Source organism: Phalaenopsis equestris, unplaced genomic scaffold (genome assembly GCF_001263595.1).
Source record: "Phalaenopsis equestris unplaced genomic scaffold, ASM126359v1 Scaffold000118, whole genome shotgun sequence".
Lineage (NCBI taxonomy): Eukaryota > Viridiplantae > Streptophyta > Magnoliopsida > Asparagales > Orchidaceae > Phalaenopsis > Phalaenopsis equestris.
Window position 1 is genome coordinate 431,252 of NW_018164560.1, and position 19,089 is coordinate 450,340.

Sequence of the window (19,089 nt, forward strand, 5' to 3'; positions counted from 1 at the left end):
CCTCTCCGCGCCGCTCCTTCGGCTGTCCGAGAGCAAAGAGCTGAGAAATTACCGACGGCCATGGCGACGTCAAAGCGGCTCGCATTGCTGGGATTCCTCGTCTTGCTTTTAGTCGGAGGCTTGATGTGGTTGGGATGCCAGAAATACGACGGAGTAAGGTACATTGTGCTTTCATTTTATAGTGCTTCGATTTTGATGTATGGATGTTTAGATATGCTAATTCAAGATTCAGATCATTCTATTCTTTTCTAGTGACGAAGTAGATGATCTGTTTGTAGTCTCCGGGTTTTTCTTCTTCAATCGATGGCGATTTATTTCTCTTTTAATTCTTGGAATTTTCTAGGAAATGTAGGAATACTGAGATTTCGTGCTATCCTGCGTCCAAGCTGAGGAAGCGCAGCAAATCGGAAGGCTGTTTCAATAGCTTTTCTTTGCTGCAAAATTGAAATTGCCGACCTTTGTTATTTGTTAAATCAAATCTTCTTATAATGAATAAATTTGCATAAATTATTTATTAATAAACCTATTAATTTGAAGAATTGCCCTTTAGTTAATTTTCTTTAATGTTCGTGTTTGCAGTAAAAAAGCTGACAATGTGCATGGCCTGAAAGACTGTCAGGACTGCGATAAGAAAAAGGTTTCATGTATTTCCTATTAATCTTTCTGAACATATTAGTTAGGTTCCATTGAAGTTGTTTCTTTTGAGTTTTTTATGCCCCACTTCCATATATTGCATTTTGAATGCATACTCGTAAACATTAAATATAGAAACCTACATGGACACATTGTTTTAATCCTCCGTGTTCTCCAAAACTTGCAATAAGAATGCATAAATGGTAGTCATTATATACAGATACTAATAATTTGTACATATTTCAGCAAGCACCTGTCAGCTTGTATACTAGTAAGCTCAATCATATGTAGTAGATAAGTGATATGGATGATGAATGGAATGTTTTTGAGATGATGAGAATCGGTTGGTGGATAAAAGCGGGGAAGCTTCTCTACAAATTCTCTAATGAGAAGGATTAAGATTTGGGGAGGCTTCTGCAGAAGTTATCACAAGCACCCTCTATTTTTAAATATGCTTTTTCATTCAATGGAAATAAAAATGAAGGAATTCAATCAAAATTCAACCAAAAAGAATAAATTTGGACCTTTTATAAAAAATCCCAGTTATGAAATAATCTACTTAAAAAAGTCATCCCTTTTGTTTCACAATAAAATAAATAAATCGATATTTTGTAGCCCGATTAAGGATTTTTTGGATATCGATGATAGCTTTGTAACAATGGTGCGACACATCAATAATGTTGTTGAAATATGATTTTATTGTTTCATGATACCAATGAGGTTTGAATGATTTTTTCGCCATAAATGGCATAGTAGCGTTTCTATATAAGCTAATCTACCCTGCTCTTTCCAGCTATGCTCTACATTTTCTGTCCATTCTTTCTTAATTGGTTATTCTGCTACTGTTATTTTGCTCTACTTACCGTCATTGTCAACATATTTCTTTTTGGTTAGTAGTTACATCCATGTTTTACTGTTGAATTAACAGGAAAATGATGTCTCAATGGAAAACTTTGCTGAGGATGTTCAATATGTAAATTCAGATGAAGTAAATGGAGTTTCTCTCTCTCCTCGTGAACTATGATGAATTATGCATGCTCTAAATTTTTTTTTTTCTGTAAATTTCATTTCTTTCAGGGAATTGATATTACGGTGGCATATACCGATGTTTCTGGTGATGTCCGTACACATAGAATCAATTCAAGAGATTTATCTTCTTCCTGGGTGTGGGAGAATCCTGGTACAATAGAAAAAGTGAAAGTGGTACTTTTTTAACCTTTTTGTATCGGATCAATCATTTTGAGAAATATGAGAAAGAGCGATCATGCCAAAAGAGAGATGCATATTATCTTCTTCCTGGGTGTGGGAGAATCCTGGTACAACAGAAAAAACGAAAGTGGTACTTTTTTGACCTCTTTGTATTGGATCAATCATTTTGAGAAATATGAGAAAGAGCAATGATGCCAAAAAAGAGATGCATATGAAGCTGTTCCTTGAGCATACAAAAGCAGGAGAAACTTATTTTTCAAATATGCATGGATGAAATATTTAGGCATTTAGCTATGACAACTCTCTATTCTGTAAATTCTATTTGTTATAACGTTGGAAACTACAATTTATCTCTTCAAGCTTGTTATGGTGTTACTTTAATATGTTTGTTTTGGAGAAAACTAATGTTTGGCTCAAATTCTTAGAGAGATTGGTCACCTCAGCAAATTATGAGCAAATCAAAAAATGATATTCGGCCATTTGTTGATCAAATCCAACAAACCAATTCTGTCACCCCCTTAAAGCTTAAAAGACAGGTGAAGCTCAACGCTTGGTGTTAATCCTTTTTCTATTTTACGGTTTTTTATTTCTAATGCTTCTTTCCTACAGCAATTGAAACAAAGAAGGAGAGAAAAGAGAGCTGCAGAGCTGATCAATATGAGTGAAGAAACTGAACTTGAGATTCAGGCTACAGCTATTAAGCATTCAAAAGAGTTCAACAGCCCAACAAGACGAAAATACACTATATGGAGAATAGAATATCAGAATCCAAACTCTGACTCCATTTTGAAGCTCATGAAAGATCAGATCATAATGGCGAAAGTATATGCCAGCATAGCTCATTCCATGAAAAAGTTGGATCTTTATGAATCTTTGGTTAAACACATTAGAGAAAGCCAACACTCCATTGAAGATGCAAGTACAGATACTGATCTGCAGCAAGGTGCTCTCGAATACGCTAAAACAATGGGCCGTGCTTTATCCATTGCTAAAGATGTGCTCTACGAATGTGATTTGGTGGATCAAAAGCTTCGAGTCATGATTCAGTCTACGGAAAAAAGCATTAATACGATTAAAAAACAAAGCACATTCTTGATACAACATGCTGCAAAGACATTTCCCAGACCACTCCATTGCTTTCCCTTACACTTAACCACTGATTACTACTTGCATGGACACCACAGCAAACAACTCTCATCAGATAATAGCAAGCTTAGTGATGCATCCCTTTTCCATTATGCTATATTCTCAGATAATGTACTTGCAACCTCTGTGGTTGTGAACTCAACAGTAGTACATGCAAAGGAACCCCAGAAACACGTGTTTCACATAGTTACTGATAGACTGAATTTTGCTGCCATGAGAATGTGGTTCATTAAACATCCTCATTTACCTGCAACATTAGAAGTGCAAAACATCGATGAATTCAAGTGGCTTAACTCATCTTACTGTGCAGTTCTTCGCCAGCTTGAATCTGCGAGGATCAAAGAATACTACTTCAAAGCCAATCATCCCTCGTCACTTTCTACCGAGAATGAAAATCTTAAGTATAGGAATCCAAAGTACTTGTCCATGCTTAACCATCTTCGGTTTTACATGCCTGAGGTTTATCCAAAGCTTGATAAGATACTGTTCCTTGATGATGACATAGTTGTGCAGAAGGATTTGACGCCCATTTGGTCTATTGATATGAAAGGGATGGTGAATGGTGCAGTGGAGACCTGCAAAGAGAGTTTTCATAGGTTTGATACCTACCTGAATTTTTCAAACCCGAAGATTTCAAATAACTTTGACCCGCAGGCTTGTGGTTGGGCGTTCGGCATGAACCTTTTTGACTTGAAGGAATGGAAGAGGCGCAATATTACCGGAATATATCACTACTGGCAAAACTTGGTAAAAAAGAAATGCTGTTCCTTATTGGATCTATTAGCATATTTTAATATTTATATGGTATGGGTAAATTTTATGAAGGTTATTTTTTTCTCTTTTTATTTATTTATTGCAGAATGAGGATCGAAAGCTGTGGAAGCTGGGCTCACTGCCTCCAGGCCTGATCACATTTTACAACCTAACATATCCTCTTGATCGAAGATGGCATGTTCTTGGGCTGGGCTATGATCCTGCTGTTAACTCCATAGAGATTGAGAACGCTGCAGTCATTCATTATAATGGCAACTATAAGCCATGGCTTGATCTTGCTGTCGTCAAATACAAGCCATACTGGTCCAAATTTGTCAACTTTGATGACCCATACGTACAGTTCTGCTCCATCCCCCATTGATTCTTTATTCTTTCTTTTCGCCATTTGGCGAAGCTTTTCTTTTTGATTTGGAGATTTACATACATACCAAATAATCCTTATGTATTTACATATCGAATATTATGAAATATGTGTATTTCACTTTAGATGAGTTTGTATTAGCATTGTTATTAATGAGATTTAAAGTTGAGTGTTATAAGTAAATATAAACATTCAGAGTCAAATATGTAAATTTGTAAGATATCTCTTCTTTCATTTGAAAGAGCTTGTTTTTTTTATTATTGCAGATGCCTTGTCAAAATTAGTTCCAATGCTTTTATAAGAAAAAAAGGTTTTTAAAATGTGTGATATTGTAAGTTTTCTACTCTTTTGAAAGGTTTGGTAGATCTTTTTATCTTTGTTGTTCATGATTGTGTACATCACTTTAAACTCTAATTAAAATCACAATTATGTTGTGTATATCTTCTTTCAATTTTGTGTGTTTCACATATTTGTGTATAAACTTTAAACTCAAGTTAAAATATGCATGCATAGTTGGTATGAATGCTCTTTAAAGCATTCTTCTAAATTCTATGTCAGTCCTCCAAAACTGAAATTAGGGGTGATTTGTACATAGAAGTGCATATGGTTTATTATTATTAGTTTCACATATTTGTGTATAAACTTTAAACTCAAGTGTGCATATGGTTTATTATTATTGATGTTCTTTGATTTTGGTGCTATATTTAGCTGTGTATAAACTCTTGAAATTTGAATGGAGGGTTGTATATGATTTCGTACAATTATGTGTTTTTATTTGGAATGTTTACATACAACTCACTCGATTCCTATGTATTTATATATTTAAAATCTGCACTTCAGTTTTTACATATATATCAGCTTTCCTTGCTGTATTTTGCCTTTTAAAAGTTAAAAAAAAATGATATTTTTATGTCATGCGAAAGATTTGGGAGGTATAAATGTTAAAAAAATAAAATAAAATAAAGTTTAGTTGTTAGATATGTAAATACAAAGAAATTTGGCGGTATGTATGTAAATGCCCCTTTTTTAATATTTATATATAGCATTTTAAGCTTACATATTGTGTTGTGTACAGGTGTTTTTTAAGAATTATACAAGGAACAAATTTATGGCTAGTTATTTTGGAGAAATTGTTTTCATTTTTGTGTTGTGTATAATTATGGACAATCCTTTCAAAGTAAATTAAGATTTGTGTACCATTCTATTCAATTTTTTTTTGTAGATTCTTTCATTTTTTATTTTAAATGTAGATTTGTGTGGTCATTTAAATTCAATTCAGGGATTGTCCTTTGTATATGTGTATTTTGGCGTGTATTTTGGTTGAGTTTTAGATTTAGTAAATTAATTTAATATAACAAAAGCACTTCATTTTTTTGTTTTGTTCAAACTAAGGGTCCATTTGGGGCAGCTTATAATTGCGGCCGCGTTTTCAAAACGCAGCCGTCCTGTTTGATAAACAGGCTCGGATTGCGTTTTGAAAACAACTTATTTTATTTCTTGATAAACGCCAGCCACTGTAACAACCCTGCGGTCGGCGTTTTTAATTTAGCGTTTGAAGATTATTCCTTCGATGTCCTTCTCCTCTCCGTTTCATTGCTCAATCTCATGCAGCACTCGAAGCATTCTCATCCATTCCACCATTCGTCGTCCGCAGCTCGATCGAAGTCCCCACGAGCCAGTTTAACTTGCCTTTAGTGCAATCCGGGAAGCAAGCTAGCAATACTCGCAATCCCTAGCCGCTCTCTGCTTCCTTCGACATTCCTAATAGCATAAGCAATCACGAATCCGCCCTCTCTGCCCTACATTGGCAAATCCGCCCTCTCCTCCCTTTCTACCTTCGGTATTCACTGTTTCTTTTTCTTACATTGGCGTATGGCTATTGATACAGTTTTTCAGTTGCACTTTTTTCGCAATAGTGAATTGGACTTGATGGAGTAGTTCGCCACTTGCTGTGATTTTTGTTCTTTCAAATTGAGATTTGTTAGAGTTTTCTGCAGTCAACCTTGAGTTCTGCAAAAGCTTTGTTTTCTGGGAGAAAGTTTCTGATTTGGAATTCTATCAGATTGACCTATAAGAGCTACTTGAGAGCTTTAATTGTATGTCTTTGACCACTAGTTGCCATATATTGTTTCTTACATCGTAAATTTTTATGGATATTGCATGCTTTGAAACTTATGCTTCGACATTTAATCAATCTCAGATGGTAGTTGTAACACAATTGGTCTGAATTTGGTCTGAATTGATCGGCTTGCAAGCCTAATGCTGTTTCAAATGCCTTAGCATCTTTCAATACTAAAATTTAGAGTTTTTCTTTTTGTAGTTCCACCAATCCCATTGCTAGGGACGGAGAAGTTGAACATGGAACAACACGGACTTTACCAATGTTTTTAATCTTTTCTTCTTTTTAGAGAGGGAGTTAGTCATTATGTTTATGCATTGGTAGCCAAAGACAATAAAACCTTCATTGTTTTTGGAGGAAGAAATGCATTGGTAGCCAAAGACAATAAAACCTTCATTGTTTTTGGAGGAAGAAATGCATTGGTAGCCAAAGACAATAAAACCTTCATTGTTTTTGGAGGAAGAAATGCAGACGTGTCAAAATCAATGATATTGTGTTTCTGAAATCCAGATAAATTTTGTTGGTTAAGATGTCCTTTGTTTCAAATTAGCGAGTACTATGTTTCTTTCTCTCTTATAGCTATAGGCTTGATGGATGGGTTAGATGTTTCATCAAATTGCTGTCTGAAGTCCTGAATAGGAGCCATTCTAATTAATACATTTTAAATCATTTCAGCACTTAGTTCTATTTCTATTCTAAAAGCTAGCAGACCATCTACATAACGAGGCTGAGATATAGGACATGTTGGCAATTTAGCTACTTGAATTTATTTCTATGCGACAATTGGTTGATATCTTACCTATACATGAAAAAGGTGCATTTCACTTTTTAGAAGTTAAAAGTGGTGTTTAATTTTATTTGTGATATGAAAGATTTGTGCTGTATAAATGCAATAGGAGTTAGATAAGTAAATACATAAGAATTGTGACGTATGTAACTGCCCCTGGATAATATTCTTTTCAAATATAACATAATATAGTTGGAAAAAGCACAAATTAGCAATAAAGAATACTGGCATGTAAAGTCATATTTTGCTCGAGCATAGAAGAAATAGTTTCCTTTCTGTTATTGACACCTAATTAGTGTTGCCATTTTATGTTTTCTTTTATTAGCTTCGATTTGAGTTAGCTTGCAATGTATGTCTGGAAAATTTTAACTTCCAATTAGTGTATTTCTAGTCACCACACATTGATATTTCTTGTGTAAATGTGATTAACTTGGACAAGTCTCTCCTAGAATTTATTTGCTTTGAAGGGAACTATTACAAATAATTCTACATTCCCCATTTGATCGCTTCTGAACTTGCTGCCTGAAATGCACATTTTCAATACCTGTTTCGATCATGTGGATATTATATGAGTAAATATAAGGAATTAGTTATTAAAAATATAAATAAATAAGAATATGAAATATCCAAGTAAATCTTCTGTTTCATATAATGCGGCCAGTTTGAATGAGCTAAGAAAATGGAATGAACAATATGGAAGTTTGGAGTGTTGTGTGTGTAAATATTGTAAATAGGTAAGAATTGTGTGTGGTGTAAATGCCCCACATAGCAAATAGTTTTTGTGTATTTACATATTTTACATCTATACTTTCATATTTTTTTATAGTATTTTGGTGTCTTAAATCTATACATGAAAACCAAAAAATGATCATTTATCCAAAAACAGCTGCAAATCAACTGTTTTCCAAATGCAGAAACCAAACAACTACATAGCTTATCCAAACCAGAGGCAGAATGGCCATTTATCCAGAAACAGTGGCAAAACAGATATTTTCCAAACACACAAACTAAACAGTCAGCCAGTTTATCCGGATCAGCTGTTTATCAACAGTTTATCAAGGATAAGCTGCTTATCTAAATAAGCTGCAGCTGCTCCAAACAGACCCTAAAGTTGGTGAGAGTTTGGAGCATTAATGATTTTGATTTTTTTTAATTGTTCAAGCGAGAAGTGGCACACTATTCAAAAATTAGTTAATAGATGAGGTGAAGCATGATAATCCATCCATTAAGAGGATGAGTATGAGCTATTTCAACATTTTCTTAATAAAATTAAGAATATTGTTTGTTACAGGTAATGTCACTGAAAATATTGGAGTATATAAAATTATATTTGAATGACTTGATGATATAATTTTTTCGTATCTCTTTTGTGGTTTGAGTGAAATGAATGATGTTAAACTAAAAAATACCAACGATAAGGATAAACATGCAAAGGTATATGGGAGGAATAATTTTTATGATGATCATTAGAATTTCGATAATAATATTTCAGATGATTATGAAGAGTTTATCAGTAGTGATTACAACATTCATGAAGATGAGTAATTTAAAAGCAATGTTGATCCTTCTGTTGAATTCACATGTATAAGAAATAAAAGTAAGAAGAAGATTAGATAATGTTTTCAAATATTAAGTGAAATGTTAAAAAGAAAATATTATGATAGTGACTGTATGAATTCCAATGATGAAGCAAGTGTTCATATCAGTGGTGAAGTTGATCTCATTAAGTGACCAATCTTCAACCTTATGACAGACTTTTAATAATATAATCTTGAACCGGAAATGCTATTTAGTTTTAAAGATGAATTTAAAGAAATTGAGCAAAATTGGTTGATTGCTAGAGGAAAGAGCAAAAGTTTTAAAAAAAATGATAAAAGGAGGTGCAAAATAATCTGTAGAAAACCTAATTGTTCATTTCATTTGTATATTTCAAAGCATAAGGAAGTCATTCATGACAAATAATAAAATTTCAAGAGCATACTTGTTCATGGAGTTGTTTTGACAAAGTTTTAACATCCACAATTATAACAAAAGAAAAAAAGAAAAAAGGATGAATCCACAGTGCAAGGCTAAATTTTTTAGAAGATAAATAATAGTTGAATTGAAGTTACATGTTTCAAAGTCGCAAGGTAGAGAAGCTATCAATAAGACATGTAAGTTGGTGCACATAAAGGAGGATAAACAATTTAAAAAGATATGAGATTATTGTTTAGAAATTATAAAAATAAATCCATGAACAACTATATCTATAAAAACAACATTAGACACATATTTATATGGTTGACTAAAATTTTTCAGGACGTATGCTTTCTTTGAAGAATGTAAAAAGGCTTATGCTTAGGTTGCAAAGCAATCATTGTGGTTAATGTCTATTTTTGTAAAAAGGCTTATGCTTAGTTTGGATGATAATAATAATATATTTCTAAAAGTATGGGCTATTGTTGAAAGTGAAACCAGAATAGTTGTGAGTGGTTTTGGGATTTGTTGGCTATAGATTTACATATATTTGATAATCAATACAATTTTATATTTATGTCAAATAAAAAAAAAGGGATTGATGACTGCTTTTGAGTATATTTTGCTTTATGTTACAAATTGATTTTATGTGTGACATCTACATAATAATTTTAAGTTGGCAGGATTCAAAGGAGTTACTTTGAAGAATGCTTTGTGGGCAAAAGTGAAGAGTATAATTAAAGAGTTAGTTAAATTAGATCATATGCTTATAGGTGGTTGGCTAAAAACAAGTGAGTGGTCTCTACCACAAGTTAATTGAATCTCTAAATGTTATACATTGGTTAAGAGTATGTGTGAATACGTCAACTCTATCATCTTTATGATAAGATAGTTTCATTCAATAAATATATATGAATATGAGAATCATATTGGAGTGAAGGATGATGATGAGAACTATCATAGCATAATAATGCAATGAACATAATATGTTGTCGACTTAAATGATTTGTCATGTATTTCTAGAAAATGTGAACTAACTGGCTTGTCTTGTTGTTATGCCTATGGTGCAATAAATATGAGTAAGCTTCACCATTATCATTTTGTCCGTAATTATTATATTGTTGATATGTTTAAAAAAAACTTATGAGCTCAACATTATGCATGCCAATGATCCCAATGAATGATGTAAAATTAATAAAGCATATCTCTTTTCATTAAAGTATAATAAAGCTAAGAGAGACCGACCACCAAAGTTAAAGAAAAGGATTACATGAACAACAAAATGACTCATAAAAAAGAATCTTAAGTAGGGCAACCATGGCTTTACCTTATAACAAATGCAGAAAAAGTGGACACGAGAAGAAAAGTTGTGGTAAGATGAAAGAAAAGATTACGAAAGCTCAATTTGAGCAGACACTCTAAGGTGAGAAAATCTTACAATAACAGTTGTATACTGAAGAATCAAATGAGAGGATTACATTAATGATTATAATGAATTCATATGTTATTTAATTAAATAAAAAATATATACTCCAATTTTTTTTGTATTTATTTTTCTTTGGTATGCTCGTTTAATAGATATTGATCAGTATCATGGTTCACAAACAATAACAATATTAGAAATGTTGACACGAGGATCGATTAATAAAAAAATATTGGATTAAATACAAATTTTTAAGGTATTGCGATTTTTTTTTCTACTAATGTGATATTTTGTTTGTTAACATGTTTGCACTTCTAAGCGAAAGAAGGTTGGGTGGATGAAGTTTAGAGGTACTCAATAGTTTTGGAGTTCTTTTGTATAAGCTTTAGTTTATAAATTTGTATCATTAGAATTTTGGAGTTTTATAATTTTGCACTTAATGACAATAATGTTTTGCAGTGTGTAATCTGGACATAAATTTGTGACAATTTTAAAAATTGAGAATTTTTACTGCATTTAAAAAAATTATGGTGATTAGTCATTATTGTTGTTATTTACGCAACGTTATTTCAATTTCAATGTAGTGTTTACCTAGGTTTAGAGAGTGAATTTAGTGTTGAATTGTTTGAATTTAGTGTTGAGTTGTTTTCATCAATATTTACCAAGATTTAGCTTTGAATTTAACAAAAAATTTGATTTAGACTGTTAATTGTTTGGGACTATCCCGAATTGAATTGGACACTTCTAAATTGTTATTACATTCTGATGCATTAAATTGGAACTTCTAGATTGTGAAAAATTTTGATATGAAAAGCACATCTTAAAATTGTTTGGAAAATAGAAAGATATAGCAAAACAATATGACATGTTCAGGTTTTCACATATTACCGCAAAATGTTTTTACTTTTTGATTGATTGATTGATATAATCAATTTGGATTTTTGTCGGGTAGGTCTACTACGAAAGCTATGCATTTATTGAGAGGTTTGATGGAGAAGTTCAAAGATAATAAGGAGGATCTATATATGATTTTTTATGTTTTGGAGAAAGCTTACGATAATGTTCCAAGAGATATCCTTTGGAGTGTTCTTGATAAGAAATGTGTTGATATGACTTATATTCAAGTCATTAAAGATATGTATACAAGAACTGTTACTTGTGTTCGAACAGAAGGAAGATTGACCAAATATTTTTTTATTTCCGGCGTCTTCTTGTTGATTATTTGTACTTGAGAAGTTTGTATTTTTCTGGTTAGTGAGCTTTAGTTATGGATGGTCTCACTGGACACTTACATGAGGATGTACCTTGGTGTATGTTTTTTGCTGATGATATCCTTCTCATGGATAAGACAAGAGAAAAAGCTCAGAAAAAACTTGAATTATGGAGGTATACCATAGAGTTTAAAGGCTTTCATTTGAGTAGAACTAAAACTGAATACATGGAATGTAATTTTAGTAGTAGCTCTAGTGACTAAAATGTAACTATGGGTGATCAAATTATTAAAAGGTGTGAACGTTGTAGATATCTTGTGTCTAATGCTCAAAATGATGGTGATATTGATGGGGATGTTATTCTAGAATTCAAGTTGGTTGGTTGAAATGAAGGAATGCTTCGGGCCTACTAAGACTGAAAGAAAAATTGTATAAAATGGTGGTGAGACCTGCAATGCTCTTTGGTGCTGAATGTTGGCCTTTAAAAGCGAAGCATAAAACTAAGTGTTGTCGAGATGAGAACGATTAGGTGGATGAGTGGCTTTACACTTAGAGACAAAATGTGAAATGAATATATTCGTGATAGGATTGGTTTAGCTCCAGTGACAAACAAAATTAGAGAGAGTCCTCTTAGATGGTTTGGTCACATTAAACGTCGACCATTTGATGATCCGATTAAAAGAATAGATGTCTTAGATTCGACTTATGTTAAGAAAGGCAGAGGTAGACCTAAAATAAAATGGGTATATTATATAAAAAATGATCATAATTTATTAGAATTAAATGAAATTATGACACTAAATAGGACGCAATGTAGAAAAACAATTCATGTAGCCGACACCACTTAGTGGGATAAAGGTTTGTTGTTGTTCTTGATTGATTGATTGATATAATTAAAAGTCTAATGTTTAAAAAATGTTGGCAATAAACAAATTATTTTGATTATAAACTATGCATTATTAAAATTTTGAAATACCTATTACATAAAAATATTTATTCTAATCATTTAATGTACTCCTTTAGCTAAAATTTAATTTTGGATAAAGTTTGTAATTATTAAATATATTTTTTAATATATATATATATATATATATATATATGATCACATATATAGCATCCAAACTTAGGTTTTTTATATACGTGCCATCATACCAATGCATGAAAGTTGTTTTTCACTTTTTTTAAAAGCTAAAATTGTGAGAATTTTGTTGTTGTATGACAGATTTGGCTGGAATAAATGTAAAAAGTAAAGCATAGGTATTTGTAATGTAAATACACAGAAGTTGGATGGTATTCATGTAAACGGCGCTGAATTTAAATTGAAGAGCAGGACATCCTCAAACTTTCTTGCAGTGGGCTGCTATCCTCTGAATGCGCGTTCCAGTAAAAATCCATGCTTCATTTCTACTTGGAGAACTATCATCCAAGAATCAAATTTTTCTCCACTACTATAAATCAAAGATAGCTTGTTCCCTGCATTTTGAAATCTTTCCTCCATTCTTCAAGTCCTGCGCAGACTTTCAGTTAGTAAAAGAAGGAACTTTGGCACATGCCGATGCCATCAAAATGGGCTTTTGTTCCCACACTTCCACCAGCAACTCGATGATGAGCTTCTACCTGAAACTCGGCATGAAAGACTGTGCAAGGAATGCCTTCGATGAACTGCTATGGAAAGATTCAGTTTCTTGGAATGCTTTGATTCATGGCTTTTTAAGCCAGGGGGATTATCAGCTTGGTCTGGTTTTATTTACAGAAGCCAAGGAGTGTGGATTTGTGGCAAATTGTTCTACCTTGGTACTTGTTCTTCAGGCTTACTGGAAGTCAAGAGCTGTAACAGAAGGTCAGTGCTTTCATGGCTTCATTCTCAAGAGTGGGTTTACAGCTGACATCTCTGTTCAGAATTCCTTGCTGAGCTTCTATGGAAAGTCCAAGAATTTGGTATCTGCGCAGAAGCTATTTGATGAAATGCCTGAAAGAGATGTCATTACTTGGAGCTCACTGATATCTGGGTATGTTCAGACTGGTGCTTGGGCTAATGCGTTGCTGTTGTTCAGAGAAATGTTTGTGGAGAATGGAATTGAAATTGATGGTTTTGCTTTAGTTACTGCTCTTCAAGCTTGCAGTTTTGCCGTGCATACCAATTATGGAAGATCAGTGCATGTCCATGTGATCCAAAGAGGATTTGTGGCTAATTTGTTCATCAGCAACTCTCTGATTGATATGTATTCAAAATGCCTTGATATGAATTCTGCTTACTTGGTTTTCTTCCAATTAACTCAGCCAAACTTGGTCTCCTGGAATAGCCTCTTATCCGGTTTGATTGAGAATGAGAAACATATGGAAGCATTGCTATTGTTCGAATCAATGAATAAGGCTGGGATTGTCGGTGATCCATACACCGCCGTCATCCTCCTGCAGGCCTGCAAGCTGCTCGGATTGGAAGCTTTCTGCAGGTCCATCCATTCCGTAATCATCCGAAGACTGTTTAACTCGAACAATTTCGTGCTGAACTCATTACTAGATGCCTACACAAAATGCGGTCTTATGGAGCTCGCACTCAGACTCTTTAGCCAAATTCCAGCTCCAGATGTGATCTCATGGAGCACAATGATATCTGGTTTCGCACACTGCAGCAAACCTCACAAAGCCATCGCTTTCTTCACCCAGATGCAGCTGGAACAAGAAACACCGAATTCTGTAACTCTTTTGAGCCTCCTGGAAGCATGCTCTGCACTTGCAGACCTCAAGCTCTCCCAGTGCGTCCATGGCGTGGCAGCGAAGAACGGTTCGTCTAACGACTTATCAGTTTCGACCGCACTCGTACACGTATACGCGAAGTGCGGGAACCTGGATTCATCGAGACGAATCTTCAAAGAAATGGCCGAAAAGAACCTCCTTTCTTGGAATGCGATGATAGGCGCCCTTGGGATGAACGGCTGTGCAAGGGACGCCCTTTCTGCTCTGGAAGAAATGGAAGCGCAGAACGTGAAACCAAATGGTGTCACAATGCTCTCTTTGTTGTCCGCCTGCAGTCATGGAGGTTTGATGCAGGAAGGTCTCTTATTGTTTCAAAGGATGTCTAGGGATCTCTCTCTAAAGCCTGGCATGGAGCATTATTCATGCATTGTGGACATGTTGGCTAGAGCTGGAGATCTGGAGGGCGGCTTTAAGGTGATCGAGAGATTGTCAAAAGGAGGAGTGGAGGCCGGTCCGGCGGCTTGGGGCGCTCTGCTCAGTGCTTGCGAGAGATTCGGCCATTGTGATATCGGAAGAAATGTGGCGGCACGAGTTCTTGAGCTGGAGCCGTTGAGATCGGCTGGATATGCGCTTTCTTCGAGCCTGTTTGCGAAGGCGGGATTGAGGGAGGAGAAGGCGAGATTGAGGTTATTGATGAAGGAGAGGGGAGTGAGAGCTGTTAGTGGTTATAGTTTGGTGAACGTTGGGCAAGATGCCAAGAGGTTTGTTGCTTGGGATGAATCCCACCTTATGACTGAAGAGATTTATGCTATGATTGATCTCTTGCATTTTTGCATGCAATGGTGTGATGAAATTTATTTGTTTCATGAGCTAATAAGTTTTTCTTAAGCTGTTCATATTCAGTATATAGTTTTTCATTCTCTGTTTTTTTTTTTTTTTTTTAGCTGAAGTTGAACATCATTAGGCTTAAAATTCTATTATTTGCTTGAGGAAAAAAAAATTGGAGTTGTTGAATACTTTTAGGATGTAGGGTTTTGTATTGCTTGTGAGTTCTTGCACCCTGGCTAACATAATGTTTTTAGGTAAAAGGTATGGGAGAAAATGTTGAATGTGTTGCTAATGTGTGTGTCTTTCACTCTATATTTTTTTAGAATTTTTGGGTGGCTGGTAATAAACTCAAAAGAAAGGTTTTGTTTCTCGACAACGGAAGAGAGAGATTGTGTGTGTGTGGTTTTTAGAGAGAGAGAGAGAGTTTCAAAGGTCTTTTTCTTTCTAAAGAGATTGTGTGTGTGTGGTTTTTAGAGAGAGAGAGTTTCAAAGGTCTTTTTCTTTCTACATCCTCGATCCCGCCTGAAAGCTCCCTTTGGTCTCTCTTTTATACATGAGAGAAAATAAATATAAAATTACAATCCGTACAGTATTGTTACTATCAACTATTTCTCGGTGAAAAGATCGCGATGCGGGTGTCACACATCGTCATAAATAAAGATTAATGCATTTACTATGAGGTAATGATGTTTTTTTCTTTCTAACGGCTCGTTTGCTCTGAGCTAGCACGTCCCCTTAAGCCGATGAACTTAGTTTGACCACTTCTACAGATGAGCTTAGGTTGACTACTTCTGAATGTGGGCTTAGTTCAATCATCTCGGTAGGTGAGCTTAGCTTGACCACTTCAATACGTGGCCTTCGTTTGACCATTTCAGCATGTGACCTTAGTTCGATTACTTCGGCAGGTTGGCTTAGCTCAAGAATGATCTGATCTTCAGGTATGGGCCTCTAAAGTTCGTAAGACTTGTTGACCTTTATACTGTGCCCTTTAAAAAGTCTCGCTTAAGTATATCGTCATATTTGGGCTTACATTTAGTTTACCGATTCTTTTGGATCTTTGATTAGGTACTTCGAGCCGGACAAGAGAATCAAGATTCTCAATTTTGCATTATCACAAAAAATGTTCATTTCTTGTTAATTTATAGCGCGGTGGAAAAGATTTTCAAGGCACGTACACAATATGATTCATAACGAAATTTTTCTTAACCTAAGGGCACTTTGGTTATATTTTTTGTGGAATTAGATCGTTTTATGCTCATCTCTGAGTCAGGATTGACCTTTGTTTAGGGGCGATTTGTGCTACTCCTGCAGGGAGTAATCTCTTAAGCTTCCAGATGAGTGCGATCAGTTTGTCCTCAGAGGCCTTGGCTCTCCTAAAAGAAGTAGTTTATTATTATTTTTTTATTTTGACAGTTGAGACCTGATGATATCGGTCTTTGTTAAAAGGAAGGCTAACTTTTTGAGCTATACTACAATGAGAACTAGTTGTTTGAAGAAATTGAAGTAACAAGAGTAGGATTGAGACTTCCCAGTTATCAATAGCAATTTTGTCAGAGAATAAGAATCATGTTGAATTCCTCATGATTCTGGATGTGTGCCTTCCAAGCATCCATCCTAATGTTGCTATGTTGTCCAAAGAAAAGAGAGTTAATATTAAAAGATATCATTAATTATATCTTAATTTTGTTGGTTAGCAAATTTTAAGAGCATTCTCCATTCTAGCCTATAAAAAGGTATTTAGTGGGATCCCCAAGTTCCCATTTTGAAGAAGGAAAACTATGTTGTGATTTTTAAAAATTTTCTACTCCAGTGTTTTGCAATATAGACTCAAGGGACTTAGATCTATGGAGGAGGAATCACAAAAGAAGATCAAATATTTTAGGGAGTGAATTGCCACAAAGGAAGGTACTTCTCAGGGTCTCCTTGTAGAGGCCTTGAAAGTGTTAGATCTGTTAGTGGGTAAGTGGAGAAGGTTGCACTAGACGTCAGGACGCTGCTGCCTCCTTCTGAAATTTACCTTTCAGGAAAAAATTTTCCTTGATATGAATGAACCGGTAGAATTTCAGTCCTTTGACTTGTTTTGAGGGCAGAAGGAACTAGATTCCATGGATTTTACTAATGCTAGCTTCGTTGCTGAGAGCACTATGTTTCTTGATCGGATGTGCTTTCAAACTAATATGAATTTGCATGAATTGCCATATTTGACTTAAATGCATATTTGTTTGTTGTTCAATGGGTTGCTTTGGCATCTGCCTTTAGAGAATCTCTTTCAACTAACAATGCTCCTTCAAGTGGTCATATTGAAGAAGGCAAAGTTTCAGACCAAAAATGATGTCAGTCCGCTCCTCGAAGGTAATGCAACATTATTTTTCTTGATTGAAGTTTATTTCCTCACTGAGTACAATCTATTTTTGTTTTTAAAGCATGAGACGAAAATTGCGGAAGGCTCGAAATTGGGGTGATGGCAATGCTAAGCCCAAAATGAAGTCGGTCGCACCAGCTGCCAACCAAACTTCAGAAGGAGATGTTGTTCCACATCCTAAAGCAATATTACTCCAAATGAAGGTACTCTGAGGCTTGATGTATTAATTGGCAGGGAGCTTTGCTTGCACTAGAAACGATCCATACTATCAAGCAAGACGATTTGCATAATCACTTGGTCGCATTATAGGAAGTCTTGTTAGAGGTCGAGGAGTACTATTGGCATGCCAAGATAGTTTTTTGAGATACTGCGACATGGTCGATCAAATTTTTCTCACAAATCAAGATAGGATCATGGTGTTGGTTGAACTGAACCATGAGTGGCATCTTAAAAGATGACATTTGTTGAAAGCATTTTGTCATGGCTCGGTGATTAGCTTGAGCTCCCAGAGGGAAACGGTGCAAGCTATCAAGCCTGAAGACCATCGCATTTTCCATTCGAGCTTGGGCCATCTTTCTCGCACCACCCGTCATCTTCTGAGCCCTTTTTTTTCGAGCGGTGGTCAAAAATTTTCACCCTTTGAAATAGACGAGTTGGCATATTCTTCCACTGCATTATGGTCATTGGCTAACTCTAAAAGTTCAACCAAAGTATCTGGTTTGCGTAAACCTAGGCAGTATTTAAATTGGAAACTTGTTAGCACCTGCGTTAGGGCGGTCTTTGCTACCACAGACTCTAGGTTTTACACTTCTGGCATCTCTCTTTGGAACAGAGTGATGTATGTCCAAAGGCTCTCATTTGGCCCTTATTTGATGTGTCATAAAGCCTCTGAGCCTTTCGGGGCTTTTGAGCACTAGTGAACTGAATCGTAAATAGCTTCTTGAACTCATGAAAGGAAGAGATAATTCCTATCGGGAGTCCACCAGACCTTTTGAGGATTGAATCTCTTAGTGAAGCGTAGAATAATTGACATTTAAAAGCATCACAAACTTTAAAAATCATATAACTCACTCAAGGAGGCAGTCCGATCAACTAGATCACTCCGACCTTTTGTAGGGCTCTAAACATGAAACCTTGAACTTCTCGGGAGACACTGCATCAATAATCTATTTAGAGAATGTGTCCCAATATTTGGTATACATAAGAAGCCCCACTTGTAGGATGCTCCGTGACTTGGACCCAATACTCTATTGGTATTGGGATTCTTCAACACGTTTAGCTTCATGGGTCATCTGATGGCCTTGGAGTTCAGGTGCTTGAGGATTTCGTTATGGAAGATCAGGTGCTCTCCCTTCAAGCACAATGCGGGTCAGTTTTGTCATCCATCCTGCTATTCGGTCTTGGTGTTCCTGAATTTATTTTTCCACAAATTCTCGAATGGAATCCTTGTTAGAAGTTTCCTTCAACCAGGTACTTTCTCAATAACAAACTGCTCTTCTTATTGAAGACATGACTTCATGCTCACCGCATCTTTTAGGATGTTGAATCTCAAAATGTCCTCTGGGTTACGACCAAGGAATAGA

The 19,089-nt window shown here is 35.1% G+C and overlaps 2 protein-coding genes across 2 annotated transcripts; both read left to right on the top strand.

Annotated features, from left to right (window-relative positions):
* Positions 1-8: 8 nt before the first annotated feature.
* On the top strand, positions 9-4,189 carry LOC110021063 (probable galacturonosyltransferase 3; the record flags this gene model as incomplete). The annotated part of the gene is given in 7 exon segments (XM_020719394.1): positions 9-158; positions 580-637; positions 1,562-1,621; positions 1,711-1,836; positions 2,268-2,378; positions 2,452-3,735; positions 3,848-4,189. Coding segments are annotated over 7 exon segments (2,065 nt in total), but the record flags the coding sequence as incomplete, so codon positions are not given.
* Positions 4,190-12,844: 8,655 nt separating this feature from the next.
* On the top strand, positions 12,845-15,204 carry LOC110021059 (pentatricopeptide repeat-containing protein At2g17210-like). The gene has a single exon (XM_020719390.1). The coding sequence runs from the start codon at positions 12,991-12,993 to the stop codon at positions 15,202-15,204; it is 2,214 nt and encodes a 737-aa protein (XP_020575049.1). The 5' UTR covers positions 12,845-12,990.
* Positions 15,205-19,089: the final 3,885 nt, after the last annotated feature.